The 15,367-nt window shown below is 39.7% G+C and overlaps 1 protein-coding gene across 1 annotated transcript in view; it reads left to right on the top strand.

Moving 5' to 3' along the window:
* Window positions 1–15,367, top strand: part of ankmy2a (ankyrin repeat and MYND domain containing 2a) — a 41,215-nt gene that overhangs the window by 18,966 nt on the left and 6,882 nt on the right. The window contains exons 2-6 of the mRNA XM_078238429.1: window positions 4,852–4,990; window positions 7,833–7,931; window positions 10,175–10,335; window positions 13,129–13,343; window positions 14,641–14,776. Coding sequence (XP_078094555.1) covers window positions 4,858–4,990; window positions 7,833–7,931; window positions 10,175–10,335; window positions 13,129–13,343; window positions 14,641–14,776 — 744 coding nt within the window. The 5' untranslated portion in view covers window positions 4,852–4,857. The remainder of the gene's footprint in view (window positions 1–4,851; window positions 4,991–7,832; window positions 7,932–10,174; window positions 10,336–13,128; window positions 13,344–14,640; window positions 14,777–15,367) is intronic.

Genomic DNA, 15,367 nt, shown 5'->3' with positions numbered 1-15,367 from the left:
GCATCTGGTGTGGATACTCTGTTTTTAAGTGTCACACGGTAGAATTTCAGTGGCTGTGACTTTAACATAATCATCACCATTTCACTATTCATATAGTCCTTGCAGAAAAGTTTATTTTCTCATTAAAATTTTATAAAACATCGCCTTTCTTGCATGAAACTGTGCCTATCACGAAAGGCCTCTTTTATCTTATTTCAGTTTCTGCACCATCTTCCCTCAAATTGCTGGGTTTTTTTCTTGTTCAGAGTTTTTCCCCATACATTTAAGCACCTTGGCTGTTTAAATATCCTTTTTTCTTTGAAATTGCATCTCCCTTTGCTACCATTTGAAACTTATTAAACATGGCCTGTTTGCAGTTCCTTGATATTGTGACATGTGGTTTTCAGTGCTACAATCCCACCAAGGCCAGTGAAGAAAGCTCTCTATAATTGGATGTTGTTAAAACATGTTGTCTACTACTGGTCCAGTAACTGCAAACACAACTGTCTTGCTCCTGCTGAGATCCAAGGATATAATCCAGATATTTTCCGTTTTCACTTGTTTCCTGTGTTGGAGCAATCCCAATTTCCCAAGACCATTTTAGTTGATGGATATGCATATTCTGATGTCAGGGTGAGCCAGTTGATGACGTTTCAAAGGATGAAGCTGCAAGCAGATTAATTTAGCAGCTTCGGCTTTTTACAGGCTGCAGTAGTGTGAGAAACTAGTTCAGAAAGAAAGCCAAAATGATCAGTCTACATTTAGCATTGCAAGGGGATTAGTAATTTTAGTGTTTTGCCTCACTTGGTTTTCTTTAATATTACACAATGATGGTGAGATTTTCTCTTCCCTCATCCTCAGTCAGTGCAGGGGTAAGCTTATTTAGGGTGATGATATGTATAGTTAAGGGTTTATTCAGTGAGTAGAGAAATGTATAATTTTAACGCAACACTCGAACATGTACAATGTGATACGAATAAAAACAACTTGTAAATCAATAACTTTCATAGATTCTGCTACATTTAAATTTCCTTTATTCATTTGTGGGAGGTGGTGCCTGTGGCTAGGCCATCATTTATTGCTCATCCTTTATTCCATTCGAAGATGCTGACAAGCTGCTGCTTTGAACCATTGTACTTCAGGTGGTGTGGATTCACTCATTGCTGTTCAGAAGGGTGTTTCAGGGTTTTGACCCAGCAACAGTGAAAGAGAAGCAATATAGTTCCCAGTCAGGATGGGGAACTTGCAGGTGGTGGCGTTCCCATGTGACTGTAGTCCTTGGTACACACTGCTATCACTGCATCAGTGATGGAGGGAATGAATGTTCATGCTGATGGGTGGGGCGGGCAGCTTTTTCCTGGATGTGTTGAGTTCCTTGAGTGTTGTTGGAGTTACACTCATCCAGGCAAGTGGAGAGAATCCCATCACATTCATGACTTGTACTTTGTGGAGAGGCTTTGGGGTCTTGGGAGTCGTTTGCATGGCACAAAATTTTCATCCTCTGACCTACTCTTGTAGTCACTTTATCATTCCTCTGCTAAACTGTAGACACAGGCCCCCCTCAACAGTATAGAATCAAATTGATAAGTGTACACTAGTTTAGTTCATTTCAAGATTAATTGTATTCAGTTTCTTAAGGCTGGAGATCAGAAAACAGTTTATGTTTGTTCTCTTAACAAATGAAAACATTTGTGAATGCAGTCTGCTGCAGTGTCCCTTTGGTTCAAAATTACATCTTTGATTTCTTTATTCTTGCTTTTTGAAGTGTGACAGAAATTAGCCTTAGACAGAGCTTGCCACCAACTCTGTGATGGGTATCTGAAGTGTGACGGACAGGACGTTCACATATTAATATTTCAGTAAATGCGTGTGTGTTTTTGTGTGTGTGTTTTTGTGTGTGTGTTTTTGTGTGTGTGTTTTTGTGTGTGTGTTTTTGTGTGTGTGTTTTTGTGTGTGTGTTTTTGTGTGTGTGTTTTTGTGTGTGTGTTTTTGTGTGTGTGTTTTTGTGTGTGTGTTTTTGTGTGTGTGTTTTTGTGTGTGTGTTTTTGTGTGTGTGTTTTTGTGTGTGTGTTTTTGTGTGTGTGTTTTTGTGTGTGTGTTTTTGTGTGTGTGTTTTTGTGTGTGTGTTTTTGTGTGTGTGTTTTTGTGTGTGTGTTTTTGTGTGTGTGTTTTTGTGTGTGTTTTTGTGTGTGTGTTTTTGTGTGTGTGTTTTTGTGTGTGTGTTTTTGTGTGTGTTTTTGTGTGTGTGTTTTTGTGTGTGTGTTTTTGTGTGTGTGTTTTTGTGTGTGTGTTTTTGTGTGTGTGTTTTTGTGTGTGTGTTTTTGTGTGTGTGTTTTTGTGTGTGTGTTTTTGTGTGTGTTTGTGTGTTTTTGTGTGTGTTTTTGTGTGTGTGTGTGTTTTTTTGTGTGTGTGTGTGTTTTTGTGTGTGTGTGTGTTTTTGTGTGTGTGTGTGTTTTTGTGTGTGTGTGTGTTTTTGTGTGTGTGTGTGTTTTTGTGTGTGTGTTTTTGTGTGTGTGTTTTTGTGTGTGTGTTTTTGTGTGTGTGTTTTTGTGTGTGTGTTTTTGTGTGTGTGTTTTTGTGTGTGTGTTTTTGTGTGTGTGTTTTTGTGTGTGTGTTTTTGTGTGTGTGTTTTTGTGTGTGTGTTTTTGTGTGTGTGTTTTTGTGTGTGTGTTTTTGTGTGTGTGTTTTTGTGTGTGTGTGTGTGTTTTTGTGTGTGTGTGTGTGTTTTTGTGTGTGTGTTTTTGTGTGTGTGTTTTTGTGTGTCTGTTTTTGTGTGTGTGTTTTTGTGTGTGTGTTTTTGTGTGTGTTTTTGTGTGTGTGTTTTTGTGTGTGTGTTTTTGTGTGTGTGTTTTTGTGTGTGTGTGTTTTTGTGTGTGTGTGTTTTTGTGTGTGTGTGTTTTTGTGTGTGTGTGTTTTTGTGTGTGTGTGTTTTTGTGTGTGTGTGTTTTTGTGTGTGTGTGTTTTTGTGTGTGTGTTTTTGTGTGTGTGTGTTTTTGTGTGTGTGTGTTTTTGTGTGTGTGTGTTTTTGTGTGTGTGTGTTTTTGTGTGTGTGTTTTTGTGTGTGTGTGTGTGTTTTTGTGTGTGTGTGTGTGTTTTTGTGTGTGTGTGTGTGTTTTTGTGTGTGTGTGTGTGTTTTTGTGTGTGTGTGTGTGTTTTGCGTGTGTGTGTGTGTTTTGCGTGTGTGTGTGTGTTTTGCGTGTGTGTGTGTGTTTTGCGTGTGTGTGTGTGTTTTGCGTGTGTGTGTGTGTTTTGCGTGTGTGTGTGTTTTTTGCGGTGTGTGTGTTTTTTGCGTGTGTGTGTTTTTGTGATTGTGGCAGGAAGAAGCAAGAACTGGGCGACTCATGAAAAGCAGCCAGTGGAAGTGGAACGTGAGCAGAGTTTGAAACATGACGTCAGGAATAAAAAGTGACTTTGGTACTAGGGAAGGAGCTAATTGGTGAATAATTCTACTTTCTCTTTCCAGTCTCCAGTTCATAAAGTTAAAGTTTGACAGGGCAGCAACAGGACCATAAAATTTCACCCTTTAGTTCAGTCTTGACAGAGGATGGTACAAAAATCTCCCAGAGCCACAAGAGACCTAAGGGACTAGCAAGAATGAGGAACTGATTTAGTAGAAACAAAAACGAAACTGGTGACGACTGAATGTTAGTAAATTCCTTGACCTGATAATTTGCATCCCAGGGTGTTGAAAGAGTTGGTTGTTCAGATTGTGCACATTGGAAGGTAGCAAACGTCACCCCATTATTTAATAAAGGAGGGGAAGAGCAAACCGGAAAATAAAGACCAGTTAGCCTGACATCAGTAGTCAGGAAAATGCTAGAATCTATTATAAAGGATGTGATAACTGAACATTTAGAAAAATGATGGTAAGATTGGGTGGGGGCAGCTGGAATTTATGACAGAGAAATCATGTTTGACAAGCTTGTTGGTGTTTTTTTTAGGAAGTAATGAGTAAATAGATAAAGGAGAACTAGTGGATGTGATGTACTTGGATTTTCAGAATGCTTTCAGTCGGGTCCCACACAAAAGGTTAGTAATGAAAATTAGGGTATAACAGATTGGAGGTAATACACTGGCATGGATTGAGAACTGGTTAGTAGACAGAAAACAGAAGGAATAAATGGGTCATTTTCAGGTTGGTGGGCTGAGACTAGGCAGGTACCACAGGGAACAAATGATTTAGATGTGGGGACCAAATATAATATTTCTGAGTTTGTGGATGACACAAAACTAGATGGGAATAAGAGTTGTGAGGAGGATACAAAAAAGCTTCATGGGATAGGCTTAAGTGAGAGGGCAATAATGTGGTAGATGGAGTATAACACTAAAAAATTTGAAGTTATCTACTTTTGTAGGAGAAACTGGAATGCAAAGTTTCTAAAATGTGATCTCAACACTATAGAACTGACCATATCAGCTATCGCTTTCCAAGGGTTCGGGGAGGAGGCCATGGTGAATAGATTCTTAACAACAAGCGAAGGTGAAGGGACTGAAGGCTTTTGGACATGAGAAATAGCAAAAATTGTTTTGGAAGAGGATTCTAATGGGATGTAGACAGTGACAGAAAATTGGTCTCCAGCCTTGGAGCAGTGTTGTCAGAAGTTCGAAATAATCTAGATTTGTGGGAATGAAAGATTGAAAGCTGGGATTTATGACTGGCGAAGGTTTCCTAAGGACAAGGATGTCAATATTAATTTAGTTAGACACATATAATGGTTGCATGGGTCTTTTTACCAGAGCTTCCCGATACAGTCATGCTGATTAGTTACAGTTTTTTTTGAAGGGTAACAGTGGAAGACCAATGAGAACATTTTAAAGAAATAAAATTAGTGAATTGTGTTTTATTTACAACGGTTTGTGTTTTTTTTTCAGCATGGAATGACTCCTTTGATGCATGCTGCATATAAAGGCAAAGCTGAGATGTGCAAGCTGCTCCTGCAACATGGTGCCGATGTGAATTGCAATGAACATGAGCATGGTTATACAGCTCTTATGTTTGCTGGACTCTCAGGTAAGGTATTCATGGTGTTACATTGAAAGGACCACTGGTAAATGGGTTGAGTTTTTAATTTACAATAATTGATAAGTTATGGCAAGCGAGGTACACTATATATTTATATATACTAGACTTATTTTATACTAGTTTTATAGTATAAATATTGGATGGGAATGTTGTCTCCCCTCTGCATTGCATAAATTAAAATTAAATAGTCCTGGAATCAGCAAAAGGGAACTTCCATTGACGTGAACAATCAGTGTTGATTTTTATGACAATTGATGAGCGACTTGAGGTTTTCTTCTCAACCTGAGCAGCAGAGAAGACAGAATGTGGGACTTACAGTTTTTGAGCCAAACAGGTCTTCTAATCGCCCTAGTCTATTCCACATTGTTGTGAAGATGGGCAATGCTGTGTGGCTGTTGCCTCTGGCTGTGTGGTGGTTTGAGAATAAACTGGCTACTCTCTGGCTGTTGTTTTTGGTCCTTGCTACTTATTCTCCAATTGTGAAATATCTCTGAGATAGCCTCTATGTGGAAATGTGTCCCTACACATGTATCTGTTCTTGCTTACTCTCTGAAACATTGATTTCATCCAGTTCCCCTTTTTTGAGTTACCCAAGCTGTCTTTATCCTTTTAGATATCTCAATTCATCTTTCACTTGAAGATGTATTTGTTTGCGGTGTGGATGGAACTTCTGTGAATGCACAGAGTGAGGAAAACCACAGACAAAATCTGATTTACACTATAGAACATCGTGTTATCATACATAACTGAGTCACCGGCATTTAACACGTCGTCTCCTCTTTTTCTGTATTCTTCACCAAGCTTCGCAATCCACAATTTTCTAATATTGACAAACTGCTCTGTTACTACATTGGATCGTGATACTTTTGTGAGCCGTATACATTTGTTCTTTAGTAAAACAAGGCAAAGCAATCTGACAATGTAACAAAGCTATGAGTTAATTTCATAAAATTGTGAAATGGAGCAATGGAGTTGCACCTTGAAACATGTGCAAGATCCTACAGAGTTGGAAGAATCGTTATCTATTCATTTTCCGATCTTTGAAATAATTGTCAAATGAAAGGAAAATCAAACCAAAATATGATCACGAAACTACTATTGTGCATTTCCTGCCATCTAGCCAAAGAGAGCAATGTCTGAAAATAGATCACTGACATGTTTCTTTGGTAATAGGAACAGGAGTAGACCATTATCTTTTCAAACCTCTTCTACCATTCAGTCAGATCATGGTTGATTCATTGATTGCCATCGTCAATTTCAATTGCCTTGTATCCCCAATATTTTGGGGGAAGTGTGTTCATGATTTCACTGTTCAATCACTAAGCTTTAATTTTAAGGTTACATCCTTTGTTCTGGATTTACAGCACCTCACTAGAGGAAATAGTTTCTCAGCTTCAACCTTATCAATTCCCATTAACATATTAAATACATTAATTAGATCAACCCTCAGCCTTCTAATCTTGAAGAAATATGAGGCAGGTTTATGTGACCTATTCATTTAAACGGCAGTTTATTTGGGTGAATCTGCAGTATATTTCTCCAGATCCAATCTATCCTTCCTGAGGCTTGATGTCCAGTACTAAACGCAGTATTCTAGATGGGGTCTGGATCAGGCCATTTACAGCTTCAGCATCACTTTTGCAATCCAAATCCCTGGAGATAAAAGCTAATATTCCATTAACCTTTTGATCAATTTTTGTACCTGTGAACTAGCCTTTTGTGAAGGTTGCACAGAAACCCAAATCTCTTTGCTTCTGTCGAAGGGTCATTTAAATCCAAAACGTTAATTCTGTTTCTCTCCATAGATGCTGCCAGACCTGTTGAATTTATCCAGCATTTTGTTTTATTTCAGATTTACAGCATCTGCAGTATTTTACTATCTCTTTGCTTCTCCACAGTTCTTAGTCTTTCATCATGAGCACAGTATTGTAATTTTTTTCTGTCTTGAATCCAAAGTGAATGCCCTACACTGTCCTACATTAAATTCCATCTGTCACTGTTTCACCACTCAATTTGTCTATATCCCTTTGTAAATTCCTGTCTCTTTATGTATCACAAGTTGATCTTTCTAATTTAGTCACATATGCCAACTTGAATGTACATTTTATTAAAGTTAATAATATACTAGCAGAGACCCATGGATATTTCCAGTACACTTAGTATCTTCATGACAACAGTACTTATTTAAATCCGCATCTCGTGCTATTCCATTCTTTCCATGTCATTCTTTTCATCCCTTCCATATCATCCCCATCCATATATGGTAAAGATCTGTGATGTTCAACTCTCATTACATCCTGACATTTTTATCCCAATTCTCTGACCCAAGTCCCAACCAATTACCACATCCTGTCTCAAGGTTACCACCAAACTTTTTGTATAGGGATAGTAGCTTATAACAGCAATAAAACGTTTTATTAATTCAAGGGATCTGGGTATCACTGGCAAGGCCAGCATTTATTATCCATCCCTAATTGACCTTGCGAAGGTTGTAGTAGGTGCCTTCTTGAACCACTGCATTCCATGTGGTGTAGGTACAGCCACAGTGCTGTTAGCGAGGAGTTCCAGGATTTTGGCTCAGTGACAGTGAAGCAACAATTATACATTTTCAATTTAGGCTGGTGAGTGACTTGGGAACTTGCAGGTGGTGGTGTTCCCATGTTTCTGCTGCCCTTGTCCTTCTAGATGACAGCAGTCGTTATTTGGAAGGTTTTGTTTAATTGGGACATGTTAAGGCCTTCATGAAATATTAACTGCCCTTTGAGTTAGAAAAGCTATGTTCTATTTAGTTTAAAAGCGCTTCAATGTGGGCCATTTTATTTTACTGTAGGTAGTAAGGAGATAACGAGGATGATATTGGAAGCTGGAGCTGAAACAGATGTTGTAAACTCTGTTGGGCGAACTGCAGCACAGATGGCTGCCTTTGTCGGTAAGTTATTGGAAAGTAAAAGAACTTCATTTTATATGTGCAGCATTTTCCTGTCAAGCCTTAACCTACCAAGATTTTAAAACATGCTGTTATGGTTACTTGCATCAATTATGGAAATGTATACCTAACTGATATTACAGGAGGAGAAATAACCTGGAAACACTTAATTTCCTTCTCTTACTGTCTGCAATCAGTGTTTTTTTTTGGAAAGTTAGATTTGTGTTTCTAAGTTTTACACATGTGGTCAATTTAAAGAACCAGCAGCAGACTTTGGGTCTAAATAAAGAGGATTAATTATTCACATACACACTCAAAAATCTAAAGATTTTTTCAATTACACACCACACAGCCAAGAAAGATACAATTAAAGAAGATAATGCACTTCTACAAATGTTAAACCAGTCCATGTGATTCTTGTTTAATGAACTAAGTAATTGATATACAATGGGACATAGATGGTTGTCCTTCACACTTCTTCCAGGTCCCTTCAAATCTCATTTTTTGTGAAGCATTGTGGCACAGTGATTAGCACTGGTCCCTCACAGCGCCAGGGACTCAGCTTCAATTCTAGCCTCTGTGTAGAGTTTGCATATTCTCCCTGCTTTTGCATGGTTTCCTCTAGGTACTCAGGTTTCCTCCCACACTCCAAAGATGTGCAGGTTAGGTAAATTGGCCATGCTAAATTGCCCCCTAGTGTCAGCAGACTATGGGGTTAGGACCTGGGTGGGATTGTTGTTGGTGCAGGCTCGATGGGCTGAACAGCCACCTTCTGCACTGTAGATATTCTATAATTCGAGATGAGAAGTCTAGGGCCGAAATTTTACGGCCACCAGGGGGTGGTTTTCTAGAGGCTGCTCACCTTTGGCCACCGACAGGATCTTCCAATCCTACAGAAGTCAGTGGTCATTTGTGCTGCTCACCAGTTGCACGACTGGGGAATTTGCTGGCAGGAGGGGCTGGAAAATTCTGCCTTCGAAGTCTGTTGACTTTAAGCTTTAGGTAAATCACAGACAAAGCATATGTAAATCTCACAGTCTTGGTACATCCATTACAGGGGAGGCCCCAAGCCAGGGTGATTCGATTAAAACTTTCTGGAAGCTTGAAGTAGTCCATGTTAAATAAAGGTCATATGACTCTTGGTAACTATCTTAGCCAACTTGTAAGTGTCCTTTTTAAAATATAAAAGACAGTTCCAGAAGTAGTCATAAGAACACAGTTCCTGTTTAAAGTTATGAATAGGACATGCCTCCAGTAGGTATGATACTGCTAATAGTTTAAAAGCTGGTTGGATGTTTTCTTCTAGATGTGGAATCTTATCGATGATCCTGAATTCTAAAACTAAGGCCTTATGACTCTCATAGATGTTGTTAAATATAATTAAATATGGGAAGTCCCCACCTTAATACTCGATGTACTAAGTCTGTGTGCTTTGAAAAATTGTTTACAGGATGTAGGCATCGCTGACTAGGCCAGTTTTTATTGCCCATCCCTAATTGCCCTTGAGAAGGTTGTGGTGACCTGCCTTCTTGAACTGCTACAGTCCCTGTGGTGCTAGCAATCAGAGTGCTATTAGGGAGGGAGTTCCAGGATTTTGACCCAGTGACAGTGAAGGAACTGTGATATATTTCCAAGTCAGGATGGTGAGTGGCTTGGAGGGGAACTTGCAGGTGATGGTGTTCCCATGTGTCTGCTGACCTTGTTCTTCTAGATGGTAGCTAGAAGAATGTCTAAGAAGCCTTGGTGTGTTCCTCCAGTGCCATTTGTAGATGGTACATACTCCTGCCACAGTTCCTTGGTGGGGGAAGGAGTGAATGTTTACAGCCACCGGTTGTTTTGTCCTGGAAGGTATCAAGTTTCTTGCCCCAACAAAACCAATTAGTTTGAGAGTCCCACTGAAATTTTCACAAGGAAGTCTTTAAGATGAATTAACAATCAAACCACTTTATTTTTGGTACCTTTGGTTCTCCCCCTTTATTAGAAATGGAAGTGAGTTGCCATTGCAGGACCACAGGATGCAGGCTACTGTAAAACCCAATTCCTATGCATACCTATTTTCTTGGTGATATTGTCAATTGGTAAATGAAAATCTTATTGTCTAAGTATTGTTAGGTTATAGAAATCTCCTGTTTGGGTGAAACTTGATCATGGATTTTACAAATTGTGATTTGGGTTTTCTCAAAGGTTGGAGGTCAAAGTAATATGATGTTCTGAAAAGTGTAATTAATTTTTTTTCCCCTTTTTAGGCCAGCATGACTGTGTAACCATTATCAACAATTTCTTCTCTCGTGAAAAGTTGGACTGCTACACAAAACCACAAGGTCTTGACAAAGAACCGAAGCTTCCAGTCAAATTAGCAGGACCCTTGCACAAGATCATCATAACAACAAATTTACACCCTGTTGCGGTTAGATATCTTTGCTCATGAGCCATATAGAAGTTAGACCAGGTTTTATTTTAGTATTTATTTTCCTTTTCTTGAAATATTTCTTTGTTCTTAGCTCCTTTTTAACTTGCACTGGTTGCATATAATTTGCAAGCTGGAAGGGTGGTGAGTTTGCTTGGCCCCATCACTTGTTTCCTTTCTTCAGCTAGCCCCGAAGGGGTATGCACTATTTAACCCACAATATCTCTGAGTCCCTTTTTAAATAATCTTTATTCCCTACTTCCTACTGGCACCTCCTATTCAGCGTGATTGCAATTAGGCTTATGCGATTGAGGAATTATGGGGCCAATTTTAGGCATATTTCCTGACATAGTACTCACTCACCGGCTTGTACTACTTTAGAGGTTTTTATTGGCCATTCTTAAGTTTCATTTTTTTAAATTCTAGGATGGAAGGCTATGATTTTTAAGATTCATTTATATATAAGTTAAGTGCAACATGTTATAAATTATATTTGGTATACCAAAATTTACATTAAAATATTTTTTTAAATGTTGATTGGCCCTGATAAATTCCTTTTCTTGTATAGATCTGGGTGTCAGTAATCAACATTTACATTCTGGAGTCGGCACTGGCATTTGAAGATACGGCAGTTTTATAATAAAGCATATAGGCGACATTGTAAAAAGTTCAATTTCTTTGAATGCTATATGCAGGAGTAGCATAAAGGTATTACAGGTTAAACGGGACCCACAGGAGGTAGCCTGCTGGAAAGTGGTGGTTATTATTTTGATATTAACTACTGTGACAAGACTGTGATCTGACTGTGGGAGGAGAGTTTGCTGGGATAACGGGGTGGGAAGAGCTTGCTTTTGTTTAAAAGAAAATGAGGAATATCATGGAACAAGAGCTTGGTTTACTCAATGCCCTGGTATTTTCATCTTTAAGTTGTGAGGTAGTGTTGTAAGCTTAGAGCATTGTGGTTTTTCTTTGTGGGCCGGAATTCTCCCAAACAAATTTGAATTGTCGAATTTGCGTGAAAACTGGAGTAAATAACGCTTTGTTTTTCAGTGGGAAATTGGCGCATGCGCAGTGGCCCCTGTCTGCCGGCCTCCCGATTGCTGGCCAGCCCCACGACCCCTGAATCGCTGGCTCTCTCACCTCGCCCTTCCTCACAGCCTGATTACTGCCCCCCCACCACCCCGATGACCACCCCTGATTGCTGGCCTCCCTCCCTCCCCGACCGATCCTGACTGCAGAGTGGCAGCGGGCCCCGCCCCCTTGGCCCTGTCCCATGCCCGATGGACAGTGCCAAAGTGCCTCCTGGGCATTGGCACTTTACCTCTTGGGCAGTTCCAGGGGCGCAGGCTGGCACTGCGATGGTGCTAATGCCGGGGAGGAGGTCCCCAATTGCCCGCTCTTCACTCCAGTGGAGTTGGGCTGCTAGCTCCCTGAAAGTGGGGTACTACTGTGAATCCTATTTAAATAATTCATGAAGCTCCACGTCTATTTCAGGTGTGGAGCTGACGGCGCCGGAAATCCAGCACTGGGAGATGCGCTTGGGGTCGGACGCCCAGCATGGTTCGCGGTAATTCGGCCCTGCTGAAATCTCCCATCCCGCTGCACTAAAAAATCAGTGCAGCGGGATGGAAGAATTGACCCCATGGTCTTTGATTAGATTTTGTGCCATCTTTAATGCGGGCAGCTGCCTGAATCACTCAGTGGCATCACAGGCACTGCAACTGCATGTGTGTGGAGTGCATTCTCTGCTATTGCAATGTATCTTGCACCAGTTTCTGAAGGTTAAGCTGTGTTTTTCAATGAATGTGATTTATAGCTTCTGCTTGAGCCATGCAGTTCATCAGTATTTCCACCTATTGAAGTAATTGGGTGTACAATAAATGTATCTGGTACATCTTTAGTGACAGATACTTGGTAAAAGTGTAACTCTCAATCGTCCAATACATTTTCATTTTACCCACAAAATTTCTCAGTTCTGGTTCACGTGTGGCTCTGCCCTGTCTATAGAGATAGTCTTGTTGCCGTGAACTTGAATAAAATTCCTGAAAGAAAACCCAAATTTTAGGTGTTTTGTGAGATTTGTTTTGAAGTTGAACTTCATTGTTTCATGTTTATTTTTGCATGTCATGCTGGCAGTCCACATAGCTCAGGCTAAAACAACATGTATTCAAATTTACATCTTACAATTACAAAAATGTGAGAGAAACCACCAGGCAACAGCAATACAGTAAAATAAACGAAATAATGCCGATTAAAGCAAATTACTGCAGATGCTGGTATCTGAAAAACAGAAAATACTGGAAGATCTCAGCATGTCTGACAGCATCTGTGGAGAGAGAACCAAGCTAACATTTCAAGTCTGGATAACTTTGTCAGAACTCGAGAAAATGTGCTGGATATTACACTGTAGCTGGGAGAGATTGCAATAAGTTGTAACAAACTTACGACACAAGAAACAGATGACCCAGTTGATTGGGGGGATGACGAAGAGTTGCAATGAGACAATAAATGTATGGCACATTTTTAAAAAGTATTTAAGATGGAGGAGAAAGGTCACAATCTAGAGTTGTTGAACTTGATGTTGAATGCAGTGTTCTGAAACTTGAATTTCCACATTCTTGGACTCTGATTTAAGTATCCCGAGTTCTGCATTTGAATGCATTATTAGTGACAGAAGAATTTTTACTGAAAATATATTGCCGTGCATGATTTCAAACCCCTATTAACTTGTGCTTACTCAGATTATCACTACACCAAAGAAACAAATCACTTGTTATCTGTGTTTCCCTGCAGATTGTGCTCATGGTTAAGGAAAATCCTTTACTGGCAGATGTTGAGGCACTGGGAAAGTGCTATAGGGTGCTGGACCTTATAATTGAAAAGTGTATGAAACAGAGGGAGATCAATGAAGTGCTGGCCATGAAGATGCACTACCTTAGCTACATCTTCCAGAAGTGTGCCAGTTTCTTAAAAGAACAAGAAAATAAACTTGACGGGCTTATAAAAAGGTAGACAGCAATTTGGGCATAACCTAAAATACAAATGAAGTATTTTTATTTGATTTGATTTATTATTGTCACATGTATTGGGATACACACTATACAGACAAAACATACCATTCATAGAGTACATAGAGGAGAAGGAAAGGAGAGGGTGCAGAATATAGTGTACATTATTAGACTGTTTAAAAGAGTTAGAGTACAGTTTTAAAAGCATAGAATGAGAATAAAAGAATTAGAGGGTATGCCGGGGGTAGCTCGCAAGAAGTCGTCTTGCTCCAGCGCTATCTTAGTAACTGTGCAGTATTTCCCAGTATGCCAGTTATTTGTAATGAAGTTGAGGTATATTGAGGTATTTTTAAAATGGTAGTACATCCTTCTTTGGGGAGACACTTAATTGACGGAGATTCCTGCATTGTCTACTTTCAATCACAGAGCAACTGGTTCCTATTGTAACTCTCGATTGATTGTAGTGCTTTTCAGTGTCATAAGATTGAAATGGTATCAAATTGTGATGCATCACAAAAACAAATAATTTGTATAACATGCAGAAATGTATTCTCATCTTATTTCCAAAACTGTATGCTGTACATAGAAATATAAATAGATCTATGGCTCCGAAGGAGGACATTTAGCCCATCATATAGTCAAGGATGTAGTTCTACTGGCAAAATGATAGAATCATAGAAAGAATCATAGAAACCCTACAGTGCAGAAGGAGGCCATTCGGCCCATCGAGTTTGCACCGACCACAATCCCACCCAGGCCCTACCTATCCCCACATATTTACCCGCTAATCCCTCTAACCTACGCATCCCAGGACTCTAAGGGGCAATTTTTAACCTGGCCAATCAACCTAACCTGCACATCTTTGGACTGTGGGAGGAAACCGGAGCACCCGGAGGAAACCCACGCAGACACGAGGAGAATGTGCAAACTCCACACAGACAGTGACCCGAGCCGGGAATCGAACCCGGGACCCTGGAGCTGTGAAGCAGCAGTGCTAACCACTGTGCTACCGTGCCGCCCAATTTCACACTATAGACTGGGTGTTATGCAATTTCACACTATAGACTGGGTGTTATGCAACTTACATGGATTTTTAATGAAATGCCAATTATACATCTTTTTAGATCTTCCATTGAATTAATTTTGTCTGCTACAAGCCCTTCATGGAATTTTTATGTAATTGCTAAAAGCAGTCCTTTATTATAGCGAAGGCATGATCAGCAGTTATCATAATTGTAGTTGTGTTGACAGTTTTATGTGGATTGAATTAAGTTTTCTTGCTTGTTATTTTATACAGTTTGTTAAAAGGACGTGATACAGATGGTTTCCCAACTTACCAAGAGAAATTTATAAGAGAATGTATTCGGAAGTTTCCATGGTGCGAAGCCACACTTCTACAGCAGCTTGTGAGAACCATTGCTCCTGTTGAAATAGTAAGTTATTTCAGTAATGTTTAATCACTTTAAAAAGTATATTGCTAAGCAGTATTTTATACAAAAGTTGTACAATCTCAATTGTTAATTTAAAAGCGGCATATGTTGAAGCTTTCTTCGTATGAGTCACTAAACATAATGTTTATGGATTGTTCAATGGGTGGGGTCAGAAATGATGACATTTGAGACTATTAGAGGTCTACACCTTTACACTTCCAACAGGGTTCATTGGATTGCAGTCAACAACATAATGATCACCTTGTCACTTGGTCGAAACCAGTGAGCCAAGCTCAAACTAGCAATCAACCCTTGGAACTATCTTATTTCTATTTTTATTAATTTCATGGGATATGGGTGTCGCTGGCTGGACCAGCAATTACTGCCCATCCCTAGTTACCCTTGAGAAGGAGGTGGTGAGCTGCCTCCATGAACCACTGCAGCAGTCCCTGAGGTCTAGTTACACCCACTGTGCTGTGAGGGTGGGAGTTCCATGATTTTGACCCAGTGACAGTGAAGGAACAGTGATATATTTCCAAGTCAGGATGGTGAGTGATTTGGAGGGAAACCTCCAGGTGGTGGTGTTCGCAGGTG

Source organism: Mustelus asterias, chromosome 2 (genome assembly GCF_964213995.1).
Source record: "Mustelus asterias chromosome 2, sMusAst1.hap1.1, whole genome shotgun sequence".
Classification (NCBI taxonomy): domain Eukaryota; kingdom Metazoa; phylum Chordata; class Chondrichthyes; order Carcharhiniformes; family Triakidae; genus Mustelus; species Mustelus asterias.
The sequence above is the reverse complement of the archived record's forward strand: the minus strand, read 5'-3'. Positions and strand labels throughout refer to the sequence as shown.